This window comes from Nyctereutes procyonoides, unplaced genomic scaffold (genome assembly GCF_905146905.1).
Source record: "Nyctereutes procyonoides isolate TBG_1078 unplaced genomic scaffold, NYPRO_anot_genome, whole genome shotgun sequence".
In the NCBI taxonomy this organism is placed as follows: domain Eukaryota; kingdom Metazoa; phylum Chordata; class Mammalia; order Carnivora; family Canidae; genus Nyctereutes; species Nyctereutes procyonoides.
Genome location: NW_026575122.1, coordinates 17,821,134 through 17,839,503, shown reverse-complemented (window position 1 = coordinate 17,839,503; position 18,370 = coordinate 17,821,134). Strand labels below are relative to the sequence as shown.

At 49.6% G+C, this 18,370-nt stretch overlaps 2 protein-coding genes across 4 annotated transcripts in view; one reads left to right on the top strand and one right to left on the bottom strand.

Moving 5' to 3' along the window:
* The window catches only part of ARHGAP10 (Rho GTPase activating protein 10), a 310,929-nt gene extending 301,336 nt beyond the window's left edge, over positions 1-9,593 (top strand). Inside the window, 2 exon segments of the mRNA XM_055336297.1 lie at positions 1,258-1,349; positions 8,891-9,593. Of these exon segments, the coding sequence (XP_055192272.1) occupies positions 1,258-1,349; positions 8,891-8,979 (181 nt within the window). The 3' untranslated portion in view covers positions 8,980-9,593.
* Positions 9,594-15,372: 5,779 nt separating this feature from the next.
* The window catches only part of NR3C2 (nuclear receptor subfamily 3 group C member 2), a 323,096-nt gene continuing 320,098 nt past the window's right edge, over positions 15,373-18,370 (bottom strand). For all 3 annotated transcript variants that reach the window (XM_055336368.1, XM_055336369.1, XM_055336367.1), the window contains exon 9: positions 15,373-18,104. In XM_055336368.1, coding sequence (XP_055192343.1) covers positions 17,949-18,104 — 156 coding nt within the window. In that variant the 3' untranslated portion in view covers positions 15,373-17,948. The remainder of the gene's footprint in view (positions 18,105-18,370) is intronic.

The window sequence follows — 18,370 nt, the reverse complement described above, 5'->3', positions numbered from 1 at the left end:
GGTGTGGAAAATGATGTCGAAGCTAGGGATTGCTCAACCTGAGGAGCGTTTCCACCCTTGTCTTGGTCTGTAGCTTAGCTCAAGAGCAAGTGCATTCTCAGGAGGAATTTGCCTTAGGTGAGAGCTGCTTGAAACTACCACCCTACTGTGTCTTTTTGGTGCCTGTTGTGCATTTATGAAACTACTTCTATTGAAAGAACTTCTTACACATGAATGTACAGCGCATGCTTTTTTATTTTTTTGAAAAGATTTTATTTATTTATTCATGAGAGACAGAGAAAGGCAGAGGCAGAAGCAGGTTCCCTGCAGGAAGCCCGATGCAGGACTTGATCCCAGGACCTAGGGATCATGACCTGAGCCGAAGGCTAACGCTCAACCCCTGAGCCTCCCAAATGGCCCACGTGTTTTTTGTTTTTTTTTTTTTAAAGGAAAGTGAACTGGAATTAACACGGGCATTTAATGAGCCCGTTGTTCAGAAGCTGGAGGTGCTGGCTAGCACAGCCTTGGTCCTGGGCAGTGGGCTGGAGTTCCTGTGGTCACTGGCATCCCCCCTCCAGTGAGGTGGGACCCTTCCTTCTCCTTCCGTCTGTCTGGCTGACAACGTGGTTTCCATCATCCCCCAGCACACTCGTTCCCTAGAAGAAGGCAGAGGGCGCTTTGACAAGTGGTGAGAAGCTGAGCCTGAAATGCCTTTTGGAGGCAGGAGTGAGGGGATCAACTAGAGAAGACCCAACTCAGGGCACCAGACTCCTTCCAGAGAGGTGTGGGGAGCGGCTGGCAGTGGGGACAGGTGGATGTCCGCCGCGCCGCCCGAGTCACTGTGTGTGCCCCTGCCCCTTGCCTTCCGTCTCATGACATTGGCGCTTTTCCTAGCAGATGAACACAGCACTTAGGAGTAAACATACCCTGTGGCTCCGATAAAGCTGAACGATAGGAAAGGCATCCCACCAGGCAGAGAGGACAATTAGGTGATGAGGTTCAGTGGAAGCTCCCCCAAGAAGCTCCCTGAAGAAAGATTTAAATTTGAAACCCATCGTTTACTTGAGAATCAAGTACTGTAGATGTGCCTGATGTTCACTCCTCTGCTACTTGGCATGTGTGTTTTTTTGTTTTTTGTTTTTGTTTTTGTTTTGAAAGAGTTGTCCCACTGGTGATCTACAAATGAGATTTGGGAGGGGATCAGGGTCAGGAGGAGGTGAGGCTCCCCCCCTCTCCATTTCTCATGTTTAATCTGTGTCTTTCACGTTCCCTTCTCAGCATTGTCAATCGGAAGGCTCGAGCAGTGTATCCATGTGAAGCAGAACACAGCTCAGAATTATCTTTTGAAATAGGAGCGATTTTTGAGGATGGTAAGTGTTGGTGGGAGCTTTGTGGTAGCATATATTCTGTCCCCCTCTGGATGTCTACAGTCAGCAGTCTCTGGTTGTGGGGTTGTCAGGAGCACACGTCCGTCCCTTAACACTTTGGACAGGAGAGAGTGGCCCCATTGGCTGCCAGGCACTAAACACCAGGGGGCTATGGAATTCCACCTCTGCTTTCAAAGTGATTATTCTCCAAACCTATTAACTCTTATGAATCTTCGTTCAGGACGTCTCTCTGCTGACGTAAAGAGAAGCTAGTGCCACTTGGAATTAAGAAATACTTCTGATTTGCATCCTTTGTTTTTCTCTCCCTGAGTCCCCAGCCAAGCCTCCTAAATGTGTCAGGTTTGCCAAAGTACAAAGTTACAGAAGAGTACTCTTGTCAAGGAATTTTGCTTTCTAGTTCCCTTACCATGCCTAGGCTTTACATGATTTTTGCTTATCTGAATAGTGTGTGAATCTCTAGACCTGGGCATTGACTTTGCATATTGAAACAAGGGTGTGGATTTTATCTGAGTCTTTAATATTCACACACAGGAATCTAGGAGCTCTGCTTGGCTTAATATTTCGCAGATTTCTCCTATGGTTCATTGCTTGTCTCTTTCCCCCCTCTCCTGATTTCTTCCTTAACAGTCTTGCTCATTATGAAATTCACTGGTTGCTATGGAAATGGTGATGCATGTGGGTGGAGCTGCCCAAAAGAGTTCTGGGAAGGCCCTGAGGATCTTAGATGCCTGGAATGGAATGGTCCGTTAGCCCAGAATGTTTGGAATATATGGAGTATGTCAACACAACACCTAGTGGTATATTGTCAGTAATGCAATGCTTGTTGTGTTTGTTTTTTAGAAAGTTAGTTGCCTGTTTATTTTTTTATCTATTTATTTGGAGGGGAGGGGTAGAGAGAGAGGGAGAATCTTAAGCAGGCATGATGCCCAGTGCAGAGCCTGAGGTGGGGCTTGATCTCATAACCCTGAGATCATGACCTGAGCCAAAAATCAAGAACTAAATTAAGCATCACTTAACTGATTGAGCCACCTGGATGCCCTGCAATTTGCGTCATTTAGAATAGATTTATATATGTGTGTGATATGTACTGTTGAGAGCCAAGGACTCCTCATAGTGTCGGAAAACAAACAACACTCCCACCAAAACCCCCACATGAGACAATTGTACTTTATGGAGAAATTTTGTTCTTGGAGTAGAGGCAAGATCATTCCTCATCACCATAACATACATACATGTGATTTTTGCCAGGTGAACATGGAAATTGCTGCCCTACTCCAGGCCTGTCACATACTGGCACACCACATGGCATGAGGGAACGCTGAGACAGTAGTGTTGAAACCCACTCATTTGAGAAATGATGGTGAATTTTTGCATCATGTGATTAGATCTGATTGGGAGCTTCTGAAATCCCTTAGGCTGCATTGTTTGTGAAATATTTACCTTGGTGGAAGGCTTCTCTATTAGAATGCCTTTGGCTGCAAGTAACAGAAACTGATACAGCTGGCTATCAATCATGAAAATGGATTAGCTCTTACAATGATTAAATCTGGAAGGGTTGGTTAATTCACATTCTCAGAGATAGTAGTAGGTCCATCCCTGCTGAACTGTTCACAGAGGGCACAGTGGAATGCATTCAGAACCTCCACCCCGAGACTTGCTGTGTCTTAGGGCTAGGTCTTAAAGAGTACAGAAAATCAAAGACCCTTAAGAAGGATTTATTCTTTTTCCTTTGCACCTTCATGTCTGTGCACAATTGATCTCTTAGCAGAAAATTTCATTAAAACTGTGCTTGCTTAGGAACCATCTAGTGAAGCTCTTCCTTGAACGGTTTAGGGTCTTGCCCGCTGAAGACTGACACAGAGTAGGACACACAGGTGGCTCGTCCGGCCTCCACTTGTGCGGAGCCAGGCAGAGCTCCAGGTGGCCACCGTTACAGCACAGCCCTCAGGAATGTGACCAGGACCACATCCTGTTTGCACACCAGCAATATTTTGGCCTCTAAAGCATCCAGGACCTTTTTCCTGTGTTCACTTGTCCACTGGAGTCTTAGCAGCTATCATAAATGCTCTTGCAGTATAATCCCCTTTTGTACCTCATATGGGCAGCAAAGGAAATTGGTTTATGGCATTCAGTGGCCTTTGGTAAAGACAAAATCCAGGTCAAAGAGGCCCCTGGGCTGCATCGTCAGTAGTTACACGTGGTTTGTAATATATACAACAGCGAGAAAATCTAAACCAGACTGTGGAAGAGATAGGGATCTTTAGTAATGAAGTAGCTTGATAGCTGTTCCTTGCTCTTTAGCTCTTATTGTGTGGACCTGGACTGAAGTTATGAGTCTACATTCCAGGCTGAAGATTGATCTGCATCATAGACACATGACTGCTTAGCCATCGTTCATGGGAAATGCCTCCCATAGCTCCCAGGGAGGGCAATGTATGTAAAGTCTCAGGGCGGCCTATATTCTTGTGACTGCCATATGGACCTTACCTTCTCTCTGGGCCTGGGGAATTCCAGAAACACATTTGTCTGGTGACCAGTCAGTCCTGATCTCTTACCAGATGGGCGGCTCTTCAGCTGGCAGACTTCCGGTCCAAGTGGAGAGTGTATAGACACTAATCCTTGCAACAGTTTAGCATTATCTTGGTAGGTTGGATGTGTACAGACCCCACAACCCAACAGTTGTACTCCTGGGTATATTCCTGACCTTTGGGAATCCTGACATTGTTGAAAGTGAGTTGAAAGAAAAAGTGAGTGCCAGAAGACTCTATATAACATGGTTCTGGCTAAGCGCTGAAAGAAGCAAACTAAGTAGCTTATTATTTGGAGATGTGTACATGTGCGATGAAACTGTGTTTTAACCACAGCTGGAGTAAGAGAATGAGAAATACAACATTCAAGCCTTGGGGTCGGGGTAGGGATCTAGGGGAGGGGCTGGCAGAGGAACAAACCCACGACGAGGCCTCCGTATCAGTCCCGCGTTGCATGGGTTGCTGGTGTTCACTGTGTTACGATGATGCTTCAGTGACTTAAATATTTGTCATATATATTGTTTTTATTATGCTAAAAAAAAATAACAAACTGCCACACCAGAACTGAGTCCATATTCTGTTCTGGAGAAAGTTTCTTGCAAATGATCCTTGTCACCAGCTCCAGTTTCCCTGTTGTTACGGGATGGTAAATGAGGACGTGGAACAGCCACAGTGAGATTTCACCTCAGACCCATTAGGACGACTGTTATCAAAAACACAGAACATAACAAGCATTAGCAAGGATATGGAGAAACCAGAACCCTTGTGCGTTGCTGGTAGGAACGTAAGATGGTGCATGTAGTAGCTGCTAGAAAACAGTATGGAAGTTCCTTTAAAAAAATGAATCATAATTACCATCCAGTCCAACAATTCCACTTTTGGTTATATACACACAAGAATTGAAAGCAGGGCCTCAAACAGGTGTTTGTACACTCATGTCCACAGCTGCATTTTCACAGTAGCCCAAAGGGGGAAATACCCAAATGTTCCTTCACGGATGAGTGGATAAACATATCATGGAATATTTAGCCATAAAACGAATGAAATTCTGAGACATGCTCCAACTTGGGTGAACCTTGAAGATAGTATGTTAAGGGAAATGAGCCAGTCACAAAAGGACAAACTGTCTATAATTCCACTAATATGCAGTATCTATAATAGGCAAATTAATAGGGACAGTGGCATTGAGGTTTCCAGGAGCCCAGGGAGGGTGATGGGGAGTTAGTATTTAACGGACACAGAGCTTCAGTTTGGGAAGGTGTAAAAGTTCTGGGAATGGAAAAGTGCTGGTGTTTATACAACATTGTGACTGGTCTTAATACCACTGAATCGCATACTTCAGAATTATTACAATGGTAAATTTTAGGTTATAACAATGAAAAAAATGTGCTAGGGAGCAGCATCAGTATAATTGTCATCACATACTGATAGGGTTCTTAAGGATGTGTGCCTCGCCCAGGGCCATGTAGCTCATAAATAGCAGGATGGGGTGTGCAACTTAGGCCCTTTCAAGGCAACTGGCACATGGTTAGCGTCCCCCAGTGCTCGGTGACTGCCATGATGTCTACCTCTGGGTCATGGGAGTCTTTAAGGAGCAGCTGCCTCTCCACAGCCTCTTGGGTGAATAGCGGAGCTATTGACCTGTCCCCCCAATGGGAGATTATGGCTGGTGGCAGCCCAATGTCAGGGAATTCGGAGGAACTATCTTTAGTCCACGTCCCCCATTCCATGCCCATGCCCACTTTCTTTGGGAGCGTCTGAGGAAGGTATTTACTGTGCTAGCTGGGGTCCCTGGCCTCATACCCGTTGTCTTTGTTCAGCTACTGTAACAGACACCATAGACTCAGTGGCTTAAGCAGCAAAAATTTATTTCCCACAGTTTTGGAGGCTGGGGATTCCAAGAGGGCATCCACAGGGTCAGGTCCTGGTGGGAGCTCTCTCCCTGGTTTCCTCACATGGTGGGAGGAGTGGTAAGGGGGTTGGGAGGAGAGGAAGTAATCACTCTCCAGTCCTTTCTCACAAGGATGCTAATCCTATCATGGGACCCCACCCTCATGACCTTATCTAACTTTCATTACTTCCCAAAGGCCCCACCTCCTACTACCATCCCCCTGGGAGTCAGGGTTTCAATGTATAGTTTGTGGGAGGACACAAATGTGCAGTTCATAACACCTGCCTTGCTGCATGCCCTGGCCTTCTCCCAGCATGAGGCTGGCCAGGGTCCCATGGCTGAAGGAGGGCAAGGCTCTGGGCTGAGACTGACAGGCAGGGTACAGTCCACAGGGATGGAGACCCATACACAGTTGCTTCCCTGCATCAGACAGGGTGTGGACATGGTGTGTGCCTGGCATCACACTTGATGTAAATGGTCTTACTTTAATCTTTCCAGCAACTTCAGGTGAGTTATTGCTTCCTCTCTTTTAGAAATGAGGAGCATGGAGGTCAGGGGAGATGAAGTCAACCATCCAGGGTCACCCAGTCATTAGGGAGTCAGAGTTCCAGCCAGGATCTCATTTCTCTTATACTTACTGCCTCTCGGAGTCCAAGTCTTCTCCCAAATGAGGCTCCTATTTCTGAAACTGCCGGTAGTTGGGTTCTCCAGAGACACAGAACACATAGAGCATGAGTGTGTCTGTGAATGTGTGAATTGCTGTCGATAGATAGGTGTTGACTCATGTAGTTGTGGAGAGGGTAGGCCAGAGGGCTGAGAACCAGGAGATGGTTGCAGTCTGTGTCCAAAGTCTGAGGGCGGCGTCCTCTCTTCTTGGAGGGAGGCCAGTCTTTGTTCCATTAAGGCCTTCAGCTTATTAGGTGAGGCCCACTTGTATTATTTTAGGTGATCTGCTTTACTCACAGTCTGCTGATTTCCCTGTTCATCACATCTAAACTTCTAGAATAACATGTAGGTACCCTGGCCTCTCCAAGTTGATAGGTGAAACCATCACACTGACACTGGAGGAAGTGGTTTGATCAATCAAGTATAGCAAGGAGCCCAGGATGGGTATTTTGGGATTTGATGTTCCCAGGAGAGGCTAGGTCTTCCTTCAAAGAGATGGTGAGACCCTCACAGGCCTCATCTGTAACCTCTGAGTCACCTTCCCCGTGACTGGGGAAGCAAGAACTCCTGCATCCCATTCCCAGGCCTTGGCCGCGTCCAAGCTCTTGGGTACTGCAGGGTCTTCTCAGTCCCCTAAGTTGGTGACATTTCTCTCCTGCCCTCTGGGGAGATGAGGGCTGCAGAGGAAGCTGATGAGGTGTGGATAAGCCGCCCAGTCTGTGGTAGGATTGGTGCGGGATTCCCGACCTAGCCTGGTTTCCCACATTCAGGCCTCCTTCACCCCCAGCTTTATGGGAAATTGCCTTTCTTTCTCTCCTGTTCAGCCTGAGTCTATTAATTCCTCCTCTGGGTGAGATTGGGCGTTTGCGGTGTATAGGAGAAGAAACGATGAGCACATCCAAGGCGTTCTTCCATAAACTATTTTCCAGACTCCTTGGAGCAGTCCTACAGGCCAAGTGCTGCTAAGCCCCGTCCTGCAGGTGAGGGGGCTGAGGGGTGCCTGAGGATTGAGTAGTTGCCCGGGTGCACCTGGCTGGCACCGTCAGCTGCGGGTCTCCCCTGCAGGCTCTGTCCTGAGCCCGCAGCCCTTTCCACTGAGCCCCCCCCCCACGTTGCACGACCCCTGCGGGCCTTTCCATGGAGCTTAGTCCCCTCCCCTGACAGACTGACAGAGACTGTTCTGGGGGTATTGCCAGCTGGTGGGGGGGGGTTGGAATAAGTGAGAGCCATTTTTTTTTTTTAAGATTCTATGTATTTATTCCTGAGAGACACAGGGAGAGAGGCAGAGACACAGGCAGAGGGAGAAGCAGGCTCCTGCGGGGGGCTCGACGCGGGACTCGATCCCGGGACCCCGGGATCCCGCCCTGGGCTGAGGGCAGCTGCTCAGCCGCTGAGCCCCCCGGGCGTCCCGAGTGAGAACCTTTAAAATCTGTGCCCTGAGGAACGGCTTCAGGCTGGAAATCCGTGAGGGAGCCAGGGAGGTGGCTGGCTGCCGGCCCGGGAGAGCCCGTACCCAGTTCATTGGTTGTTGGTTCTTTAAACAAACCCTCGGCTCGGGGCAGGGAGCTGGGGATGCCGCCGCCCCGTCAGGGAGTCGCAGGCGGGGAGCGAGGCCAGTGTGTCCCCGCGCTGCCGGCCTGGAGCGCGCCAGCCGGGGGGCGGGGTGGGGGGGGCTTGCGGCCCCGCTGCCGGGCTGCGCTGGCCACTGCGGGGCAGGACAGACGCCGCCGGGCCCGGTGGGGGGTGTTAGACGCTCTGTATCGGACTCCCAAGCCCTGCTGACAAGAGCTTGGACCCTGTGCATGTGCTGACCAGCCAGCAGTCACTCTCTCAGGCATCTGGCCGGTATTTGTGCCCAGGGGTGTGCGGCCTAGGCCCTGCCCTCAGGAGCACCCATCCTGTGGTAGACCCCCGCGAGGCCTGAGAATGCTGAGAATTCATGGTCGGGGGAGCCTCCCCCGAGGACAGGGCATTTAGAGGCCCCTGAAGGGGAGGGGTCACCCGGTGAAGCGTTTGGGGAGGCACTGGAGGGGAGCCTGAGGGGAGCCGGGAGGCCTGGGCAGGACCGGGTGCCTGGCACCAGACAGCGGAAGCCTGGGTCTGTCCCTGTACCTCGCAGCCTATAAGCAGGGGAAAGTGATCAGCTCCATGTTCTAGAGAGTTCAGTGAGCTCCTTTGTGCACAGCAGATTGGAAGGAACCAGACTGGAAGCCAGGGGTCCGGTTAGGAGGTTGCTCAGGGCCGGTTAGGAGGCTGCTCAGGGCCGCAGTGGCCGACAGGCAGATCCTGTAAAGAACCCAGATCTGCAACCTCACGTCCCAGATGGGGGCCCCTTGGCTCCTGGTTGAGCTTTCAACACACACGGCCATGCAGTGAATTCCGCAGGAAGCAAGAACTTGGGGGCGTTCGGGTAGAAAGTGATTCCTCTTTCTTTTCAGTGCAAACCTCGAGGGAACCTGGCTGGCTGGAAGGGACCCTGAATGGCAAGAGGGGGCTGATTCCACAGAACTACGTCAAGCTGCTGTAGTGCCTGGCCGGGGAGGCCCCACGTAGACCTTGGCATCTGGGAACCTGCCTTCGTCCTCCAGGGCGGAACCCACAGCCGCCGGACGTGGGAACTGCAGATCACGGCTTGGCACTCCAGGGGCAGGCGGGGGGACAGGACAGACCCCACAGAGCTGCCTGGGTCTGTGGAGCAGGAGGGGAGTAGCAGGATTAACGGGATGGACCTTTCATTTGTCAGGCCTCTGGACTGTGAGTTAATAATGCAGTCAGGCCTCCCCGCTGGTGATCACTCCTCCAGGCGCCTCCCTGCACACCTGCTGCTGAGATTTTAAAGGGAACTGTCCTCACTCGTGGTGGTGTCCACAGGATGTGCTCTTGGCCTCGGTTGATGTGTGGAGAGGGCTGCTGCTGGCGGGGCGGGGGAGCGGGGGTCCGTCCAAACCCAGAGAGAGGGCAGCACGGAGATGCTCCTTCCTAGATGGCCACCCCGGGACCCACATTCACTCCACTTAGAGCACACTGGCGTATTTATAACAGGCTTCTCGTTGGTGCTTCTCACCTGTGTGCTGTTTCCCAAACACCACCTTTTGGCCCCAAGTTCTCTGTAAATGAAATAAAATGTAATTTACTATTTGATTTGTGTGTCATAATGTGGGGAAGAGATCGTGGAATTCGTTCCCTTTGTGATGCTTCATGATTTGGCACCCAGGGCATAGAAATTCATCTTCCTCTGAGGTTGGTGCACGCTCCCAGGTAGGATTTATTAACAAGGAGCCTTGCTTATTCACAGCATGGCATGTTCCTGGGGACAGCAGCCTTCTCTGATGTGTGACATCCTGGAGGGCCCCCCCCAGCCACCTGAACAGGCTGTCCCGGTGGTCTGTGTGACTCCTGAGGGGGGTGGGGCTGGGGTGGTGCCCCCGAGCAGTGTGTGCATGAGCTACATCAGCGCTGCGGGGCCCCACTCCCCTGACTAACTTCACTGGACTACTCTGTCCCCACCCCACCCCTATATTCCCTCTGTTTTCCAGGAGGAGCCTCGTCTGTGACCCTGCACATCACGGCACCCTAGCTGTGGGCTGGCCCCACTGTGATGCTTCCTCATTCTTCCTGGGCACAGACTAAACCAACCTCTCCTTTGTCCCCTGAGCTGGAGTCCTTGAAGTATGGAGCTCGTTTTTAGGAGCCTCATGATTCTGAAGCCAGCCCCACACAGGGCCTGCTCCGGAGGCCTGGCGTGTCTCCTTCCCCACGGGATGGAGGCTCCTCAGGCCCGTCAGACTTTGCTCCTAAGAATTTGTCATAGGAAAGATGTGTCTGCTGCCTCTTCCCCAGATGAGTCGGTTCAAGAGCTTGCTGGTTATCAAGTTTGAAGTCACCTATGTGGACCATGTAGGGTGTCAAGTTTGGGGTGGTGGGTATACGGGGGAATGGGCCTGTTGGGAAGGATCCTTGTTTTACTGACAAATACAGCCTGAGTGCAAATCCTGCCCTGTGGGCCCAGCAGAGAGACCGGGGCTGCGGGCGGCCCGGCGGCCTGTGTTCTGAGTTACCACTTCTGCTCATGCCCACTGCTTAGGGACGTGGAAGGGGAACTTGGTTTATGAGAGTAACTGATGTTTCCCACTTTAAGCCCTCTGCGGGGAAAATGCAGATGTATGGGCCCTTCGGGTGGGCTCACGATAGCCCGGGGAGTGATCTCCTGGCAGTCTTCCTAATTGGTGTATGCCCATGGGGCGTTTCAAGGAAGCCCTGCTGCACCAAGACCTGACTTATTTGCTTGCTTATGGAAGCCTGCCATCATCCACAGTGAGGTGCGCCCTACCTGCTGGCCCCCGCCAAAGTGCTGAAACTCCCGAAGCGTGTTTACTGCCACTTACTCGGTCAAGGAAATTGCTCCTGTGTCTGACTACCTGTGTGATTAGGGCTAAATTAAATTGACTCAGTGATGCCGTTTCTGCCTCCTAAAAAGAAAATGATAGCCAGAGGTTTGGACTGAAATGATGTAATTAATACAAGTGGCATGCCCAGAATGTAGTATAGGGTTAGATAATGCGGCCTGCTGTTCCCTGTATTCTTACCACTAAGAAAGCCACTGGCACCTTCGTCGTCAGGGCCATTTGTGTTCTGTAGGACAGGACGACGATGTGGGCGCGAAGCCTCAGAACACGTGGGGCGCAAGGACTCCAACAGCCTCCAGCCCCGCAGGCCGCTCCTGTGGCTGGCTGGGGAGGAGTGCCAGAGGGGACCCGGGGGTGTTTGCCTCTGCGAACAGGACCTGTGTGGCCAGGCTTGCCAAGGCCTCTGGGGAGGGAGCGTCCCTCGGTCTGGCCCACAGTATACTTAGGATCGTGAGACATTCTCTTATGTTGGTAGATCATCTTCATTTCCCCAGCTGCGAAATAGGGTCTATTTGTTTCTGCTGCGTGGGTGTGGCCATCCCCTGAGCATCTGCCGGCCGCTGGCCTCTCAGCCCACTTCATTCTGCACCAGTTGCAGCTGGGCTCAGACCAGGGCTCCAGCCTGTGTTCATTCAAAGTCACCAAGGGCGTTTTGGCAAAAGCAGACACTCGGATTCTGTTTCTGCTTGCTATGGGGCTGGCTGTGGGGCTTGCATCTGATTGCATCACCCGAGGGCCTGCTCTGGAGACCTCCGTGCCTATAAAGAAGATACCACGTGAGATTAGAGCCAGAGAGTTTGCGGGGCTTTCCTCCCCTCTTCTTTGTAGTAGCAGAAACATCTGCAGTTGGGGGTGGGGAGTGGAGGGTGGGGGTGGGGAAAGCAGTGGGTTGTCTGCCAGAGATAGATGTTTAACTCCTTCTTCCATAGAGTGACTGAATGAGCCAGGAGAATTGATCCCATTTTATAGGTGGGCAGATGGAGGCCCTCAAGGACCAAGAGCCTCACTCAGGTTCAGTCCTCTACTCTATGTTCTTTCTGCCATACCGTCTTGCCTCTGGGGGCCAGTAAGGGATGTTGGCTGTTTTGGGTTGATTTGCGCTCCTCCCAAATTCATATGCTGAAACCCTACGGCCCATTATCTCAGAATGTGACCTCATTTGGAAATAGGATTGTTACAGGTGTATGTAGTTAAGATGAGGTCAGTACCATGGGGCCCTAATCCGATAGGACTGGTGTCCTTATAAAAGGGAACTTTGAAAAATAAAATAAAAAATAAAAGGGAAATTTGGAGACAGAGACAGATGCATATAGAGGGAAGACAATGTGAAGAGACACAGGGAGAAGACAGCCATCCGTGATGAGGCAAAAAGGGAAGTCTGGAAGAGATCCCTCCCTCACAGCCTCAGAAGGAACCAGCTCTGCCAAGACCTCGATCTCAGACTTCCAGCCAACAGCCGGTGGTAGGTTGTTACAGCTGTCCTGGGGAACGAATAACAGTGGCTACAGGATGAGTTAAAAACAACGTATTTGGAGTCTTTTTTCACAATTTTATACCTTGGTGACCTTGGGCAAGTGAACTTGACCTCTTTATACTTCTGTGGAGAGAGCACTGCCAACCTCACTGGGATGTTGTGACCAATGGTAGCACTGAGGGCCTGACGGGTGCGTGGTGGGAAGCACAGTCTGATAAGTGGAGATGGGAGAAGGCAGCCGGCAGGGTGCCCTGGTGGTGGGGATCCGTCTCTGTCCCCCTCCTCATCTCCCGGCCAGCCGTTGCTTTTCTCCAGGTCCTTCTCCAAAGGCCACTTCTTGGCCTTTCCCTCTACATTGGCCTTTCTCCGCCTTCCCGAGGGCATACTTGGCCTCTGTAATCCTGGCCTCGTCTTTGTTCCCTGTTCAGCTCGGTGCTGGGCCCCTTCTCACCTTCTTATGTGCTCCCCTCCAATATGTCCAAGCCAGGGTGGTGACTTCTTTTCTCAGCCAGATGTTTTCTGTGACTTTTTGAGTCGCCTTGACCCACGCAACTTCCCTTCCTTCCTCTTGTCCAAAGATGTTTCCCAAGACCGTGTCCTCTATTGGCTTTCCCGTGCTTAGCACTGGGCTGTCTTCTCAGAAGCTCGTCAGCGCTCCTCCTTCCCTGGCCTGGGCACTAATTCATCGTTACCCGACCTGGGTAGCCTGGCGTAGTCTCCTAATGTTCACGTCTGCAAAAAAGCTTCTCAAGCTACTGGTTAGAGGAATGAATACCTTGGAGAATTCTTTGCTATCAGAAGATCAACGTGCTCGGAGAGCAGACCTCTGCATTTCGTCCAACGAGAGACCTGCGCTCTGGACTTTGGCAGTTAATGCACCAGATTCATGTAGGCGGCTCAGTGCCGTGTGCTGGTGTCTCGATTTCTCCCTCCTTGGGGGATTCATCAAATGAGGAAACACTGCAGACGAACAACTCAAAGAGTAGGAGGAACGTGATCCAACACAGCTCAGGAAGTCTTCATAGGACCTGTGACCCTCTCTGGGCCAGGCTGGCCCAGAGCGTGAAGAGCCAAAGAAATGGGTTTTTCTGACTACGGATAAGCCTGAGAACTGCTGTCCTGGCAACAGGAATCCAATGAAAGAGCATCAGAGTCATTGCTAGTGATTGATTTAATGATCCTAAATTTCACCGCTCTCTGAATCCATGTCCTTTCTGTGGCGCCTTCCTGTGCTGCCTTGAGGCTAGACCTTGTAACCGGTTTGGCCGATGGAACAGGAGCAAGCTTGAGGCAGTCAGAGGCTTGGAAAGGGTTACAGCTTTTCACCGTCCTTATTAGAGCCCAGCCTTGCCTTCACCATGAAAATGTGCCTGGGCTAGCCTGCTGGAGGGTGGGAGCCACACGAAGCAAAACCATCCGAGACCAGTGGACTGCTGGCTGGCTGGCCTGACTCTGCCCAGCCGGGTCTGGCTCAGCAGGACCTCCCAGCTGATTCATAAACTCATGAGAAATAATAAAAGGTGGTGGATTTAAGCCGCTACTATTTGGGGTGCTTTGCACCTAACTGCCTGCTACTCTGCCCCATAGTTCCCTTTGTTTTGGGTATAGTCTTGGATATAGTCTCGGTCGGTGCTGACCATTCAGATCACATTCTAATCTTCTTGAATGTTCCATGGGAAGCCACCTTTGATTTCCAAGAAAGCTGCTGCACTAACAATTGGATGACTTGAAATTAAAGTGCCAGAGATACTCGTAATCAAGTCATTTTAGTCTGTGTACACTTGCAGTTTATAAAAAGCATGTTAGAGCTGACTTTAACATAAAGGGACAATGTTTTCTATTTGCTTGAGGGGCATTCAACATACAGAAGCAAACAAACCCCTAATTATATATGCATCACCAAGCATAATTTCTACTGCTCTGGCGTACAGTGGCTGGCTGTCTCAGTGGCAGAGACTTCGTTCTTAGCTAATGATTCCTAAATGTGCAGCTGGATTCTTTGGGTCTGAGAGCACTTTTAGAAATTCTTAGAAATAGAGTCACCCTTGTCCCAAGAACGAATCTGCTCTGATCAGAAAGGACACCCACTTTAATTAAGGGTGCACATCGGTGTGGCCTCCTGCTGGCCTCAGATAGCTCACAGCCTAAGATGGCTTTTATTTAAAGTAGGGGCTTATCGGTGAAAAGCCTTGTCCCTTAGTAGGTCAAATTCCATAAACTTTAAGAGAAAAAATTAACCAGTTATGGATGTTTTATAAGCAAATTTGTGCACGTGATTCCAATGTTTGAAACGTTTTTTTTTTTTTTTCCTGTACTGTGTTTAATGGCCATGTTGTGTTCTAGAAATCTATCATGTTAAAGAGAAGTTGAATTTGTTTAATGCTCAGATAGTCGTCTCTTTCTGGAAGCAAATAGTTTGAATGATCATCAGTTAAATGACATGTTAAAAATGTACTTGAATTTATCTTTACATGCCTTCTAGTTTTAAGATGAGCTGATAATTGTTTCCTGCTCTTCTGTGGTCCATATTAATGAGTGAGATCAAGGGGACCAGCCTATAGGGAGCGTGAGAAGCATTACGGCCAATGGGGAGCTGAGTCTCTCATGGGCCAAAGAGGACCCAGGGTGGAGGAGCAAGAGAACACTGCATGGAGGGAGAACGCTAGAGTCAGATGGGGCGTCTGGTCTACCCAGGTCAGTCTCAAAGCCTGAAAACTGATCAAGCTTTCCTGTGGCTGTGGAGAGAAAGGGGGCAATGCCCACAGACGGTCTGGCAGCTACATGGCAGGCAGTTCTTGTTGTGAAACTGTTACAGGTTGTTTTAGTGACCCACTTTTAGCAGGAAGAAACAAGGCATCGAATTGGTCCCAGAAGAGTATAATTAACATGTAGCTAAGGGGGCAGGAGGTGGGGTTTTAACATGGGAGGAAAATGTTATTCTAACTCAGATGTAGGCAGAAGTGCAGGTTCTCAAGATGTAGAGGGACACAAAATCCAGGTGTTCCCACAGACATTCAAATGAAATGTTTCCAAAACAACAGGTGATTAAAGTAAAGGATTTATTGTAATCTGCTTACAGTCCTTTGCAAAGACAGACATATGTTTTTGCATAAAGATATAAATTGCTTCATTTTAAACTAATTTAGTGTTTTTTAATTATATGAAGAAGTTTTGGTGAAATATGAATTGTACCAAACCAAGATTTTTAAGAGCAATATGGTACAAAAATAAGAGCAGACAGACAATTTGGACTGGGACAGGCATTCAACAGTGAATTTAGAATATGGCTTTGCTGTTTAATCAAGCAAAGTTACCTGGAGACACATAAAGAGCCAGTAACTTTGTTAATACAAAAAAAGCTGATGCAGACTGTCTCCATCCCAAACCTGGTTACACTGAAATTCCAATTTCATAAAACCTAAGTCTGAGCTAAAAGCTGCTCTTGTAAGCCATTTCTTTTCTAGAAGCTCCCAGTCTGCATGCTGTGTATTTATCACCTTCCTAGTGTGGCTTTCATATTGCTGTGCATGTAAGTTGACTGTATTTAAAGATCTGCCTATAAATTAAATTACTGAAATTGCAAATTATGTAAGAAAAACTCCTCCCTCTGAATGCAGCTTTCACAGGTTCGCCCTTGCATAAGGCAGGTGTCTTCTGAGAGACAAGGTAATGTTGCCTGCATGGTGAACCCTGGAGAAAAGTGTGGATCCCAACGCTGCCTTCTCCTGGCCTTGGGCTTCTCCAGCTACAGCTTTTAGGTTCTGGAAAATAATATGATTTCACTGAGTACCTGATGATTATCATCACTTTTAAAAGATTAATTTGGCCTCTATTCAAAGTAGTTTATTTAGTGCAATCATATCGTTAAGTTTCCCCAAAGATATATAGGTTTGTGATCTGGGGCAAGAGAAAAGCCATAAATTGCATCAGTGCCAAACAGATTAATGAATTAAAAATTTTAGTGCCACTGTCTTGCTTATATGATCTGTAGTTTTTTTTTTTCTCCAAAACTGTTTATGTATAAAATTTTTAAAACCTACCTTTTAAAAATCTAAAAACCCTCTAATTATCGTGCGGTCTCCACGCCCTTCTGACCGAACCGTGCCACAAGGCATCTTCCCAGTGCGTCCTGCAATGGCCTACGTGTCCCCACGACCGGTTACAGGAGTGCAGAACTCCTTTCCCAGACCAGCCTCTTACAGGTGTAGAAAGTGCACGGAGTTTCTTTCCCAAAGGAGGAAATGTGATTTTTCTAAGAAGGAAGGAGACTAGGCTCTCTGGCCCATCGCATTCCAGCCTTGCGCTCCGGGGGCGGATTCTCTGCTCCGGGAGGAAAGGGGCGGGGGGCAGCTCTCCTAAGCCGCAGCACTCCTGGGACACTGTCTCACATGCGTGTTGTCACGTGACACCTGCGAGGAGCTGCAGACACCACAGCAAGTCGATCCCCGACGGAAGCAGGATGGAGCAGGAGCCGGAGGCGGGCCCTCGTCCCACGAACACCCCGGCGGGAGACCAAAGACAAAACAGAAGTACAGAAAAAGTAGAAAGGCTTAGAGACAACCAAAGAGGTTTAAGTGTGGTTATTTACAACAGAGACTGTAAAATGGTAAATCAGATATGAAGCTAAAAAAGGCACAGCTTTCCCTTTCTTAAATACACTGTAAACGGTTCATTATGCATGCAGAACATTTCACTTTACAAAAAAAAGTTTTACCTTGTTTAGACAAAGATAGTACTTAAATAGTCTCCAGCAAAATAGAATTCTTTCAAAAATACTTTCCCCTTCATCCTATCAACCATTAAAGTTTTTTTTGTTTTTTTGTTTTTTTTTTTTGTTTTTGTGTCTCATTTACAAAAGTTCCTTACACCTATGTCAGGTCCTTCACAATTTATACATACAGTAATGTACAGCACAGCAAAAGACTGCAAAAAATTATTGGTAAAGCCAACACAATAGATACTAGAAATTGGAACCAAGGCATTTTGTTTAACATCTTACCCATTCTAGTTAAATAATAAACGGATGCTAAGGGCGTGTCTACCGGTGATGCAGCAGCACGTGGGCCTCGGGGGCGGGGCCTCGGGGGCGGGGGCGGGGCTACTCCGCGCCACGGGCTCTGTTATTACACAACAGGAATCCAGGTTTTTTTCTTTTTGTGTGTTTTTTTTTTTTTAAATAAGAAAAGAATATTAATGCCCCATATTGATTATACGTTTTATGTGCAACCAAGGGTAAGCTCTAAAAAGTCCGTTAGTCCTTGAACCCTTTTAAAACAAGCTAACGATACCAGAAACTACATGGCGTAGGTAAAACTTCCATCTGTTAAAATATCAAAATCAGAGTTATTGACTAGATATGGCTTTTCATCCAGAGGAACAGGAACGCGTTTCCAAGCGCGGGGATCGGAGGGGGAGACGCCTTCCGACTGCTCGGCTCTCGCCAGACCCACGTCGCGCTGCTTTCCCGGCTCCAAACCCTTGACGTGATTTCTAAACTCGAGAAACTGCTCGGGTGGGAATCAACCAGCACGTGCTAAAAACCGGATTGCTCGGGTCCTTCGTGGGGTGTGGACGAGCAGGGGAAACTTAAGGCAAAGCTCTCCGGGCCGTGGCCCGTCACTTCCTGTGGAAGTACAGGGGCTTGGCGTTGCCGGACTCCACCTTCGGCAGCTGGTCGCTGATGATCTCCACCAGCATGGCGGGGAACTCCACCTTGAGGGCCTGCGACTCCCGGAAGGTGTAGAAGCAGAACTCCAGCAGGTCGCTCACCAGCTGCAACACAGAGCCCGCACCTGAGCCGCCGCCCCGCGCCCCGCCCACACCCGCTGGCCACGCCCACAACCCGCTGGCCCCGCCCCACGCCCTGGCCATACCCCCGCTGGCCCCGCCCCACGCTCGGCCACACCCCCGCTGGCCCCGCCCACGCCCCATTGGCCCCGCCCCCACGCCCTGGCCATACCCCCGCTGGCCCCGCCCCACGCCCCGGCCACACCTCCATTGACCCCGCCCCACGCCCCGGCCACACCCCCGCTGGCCAC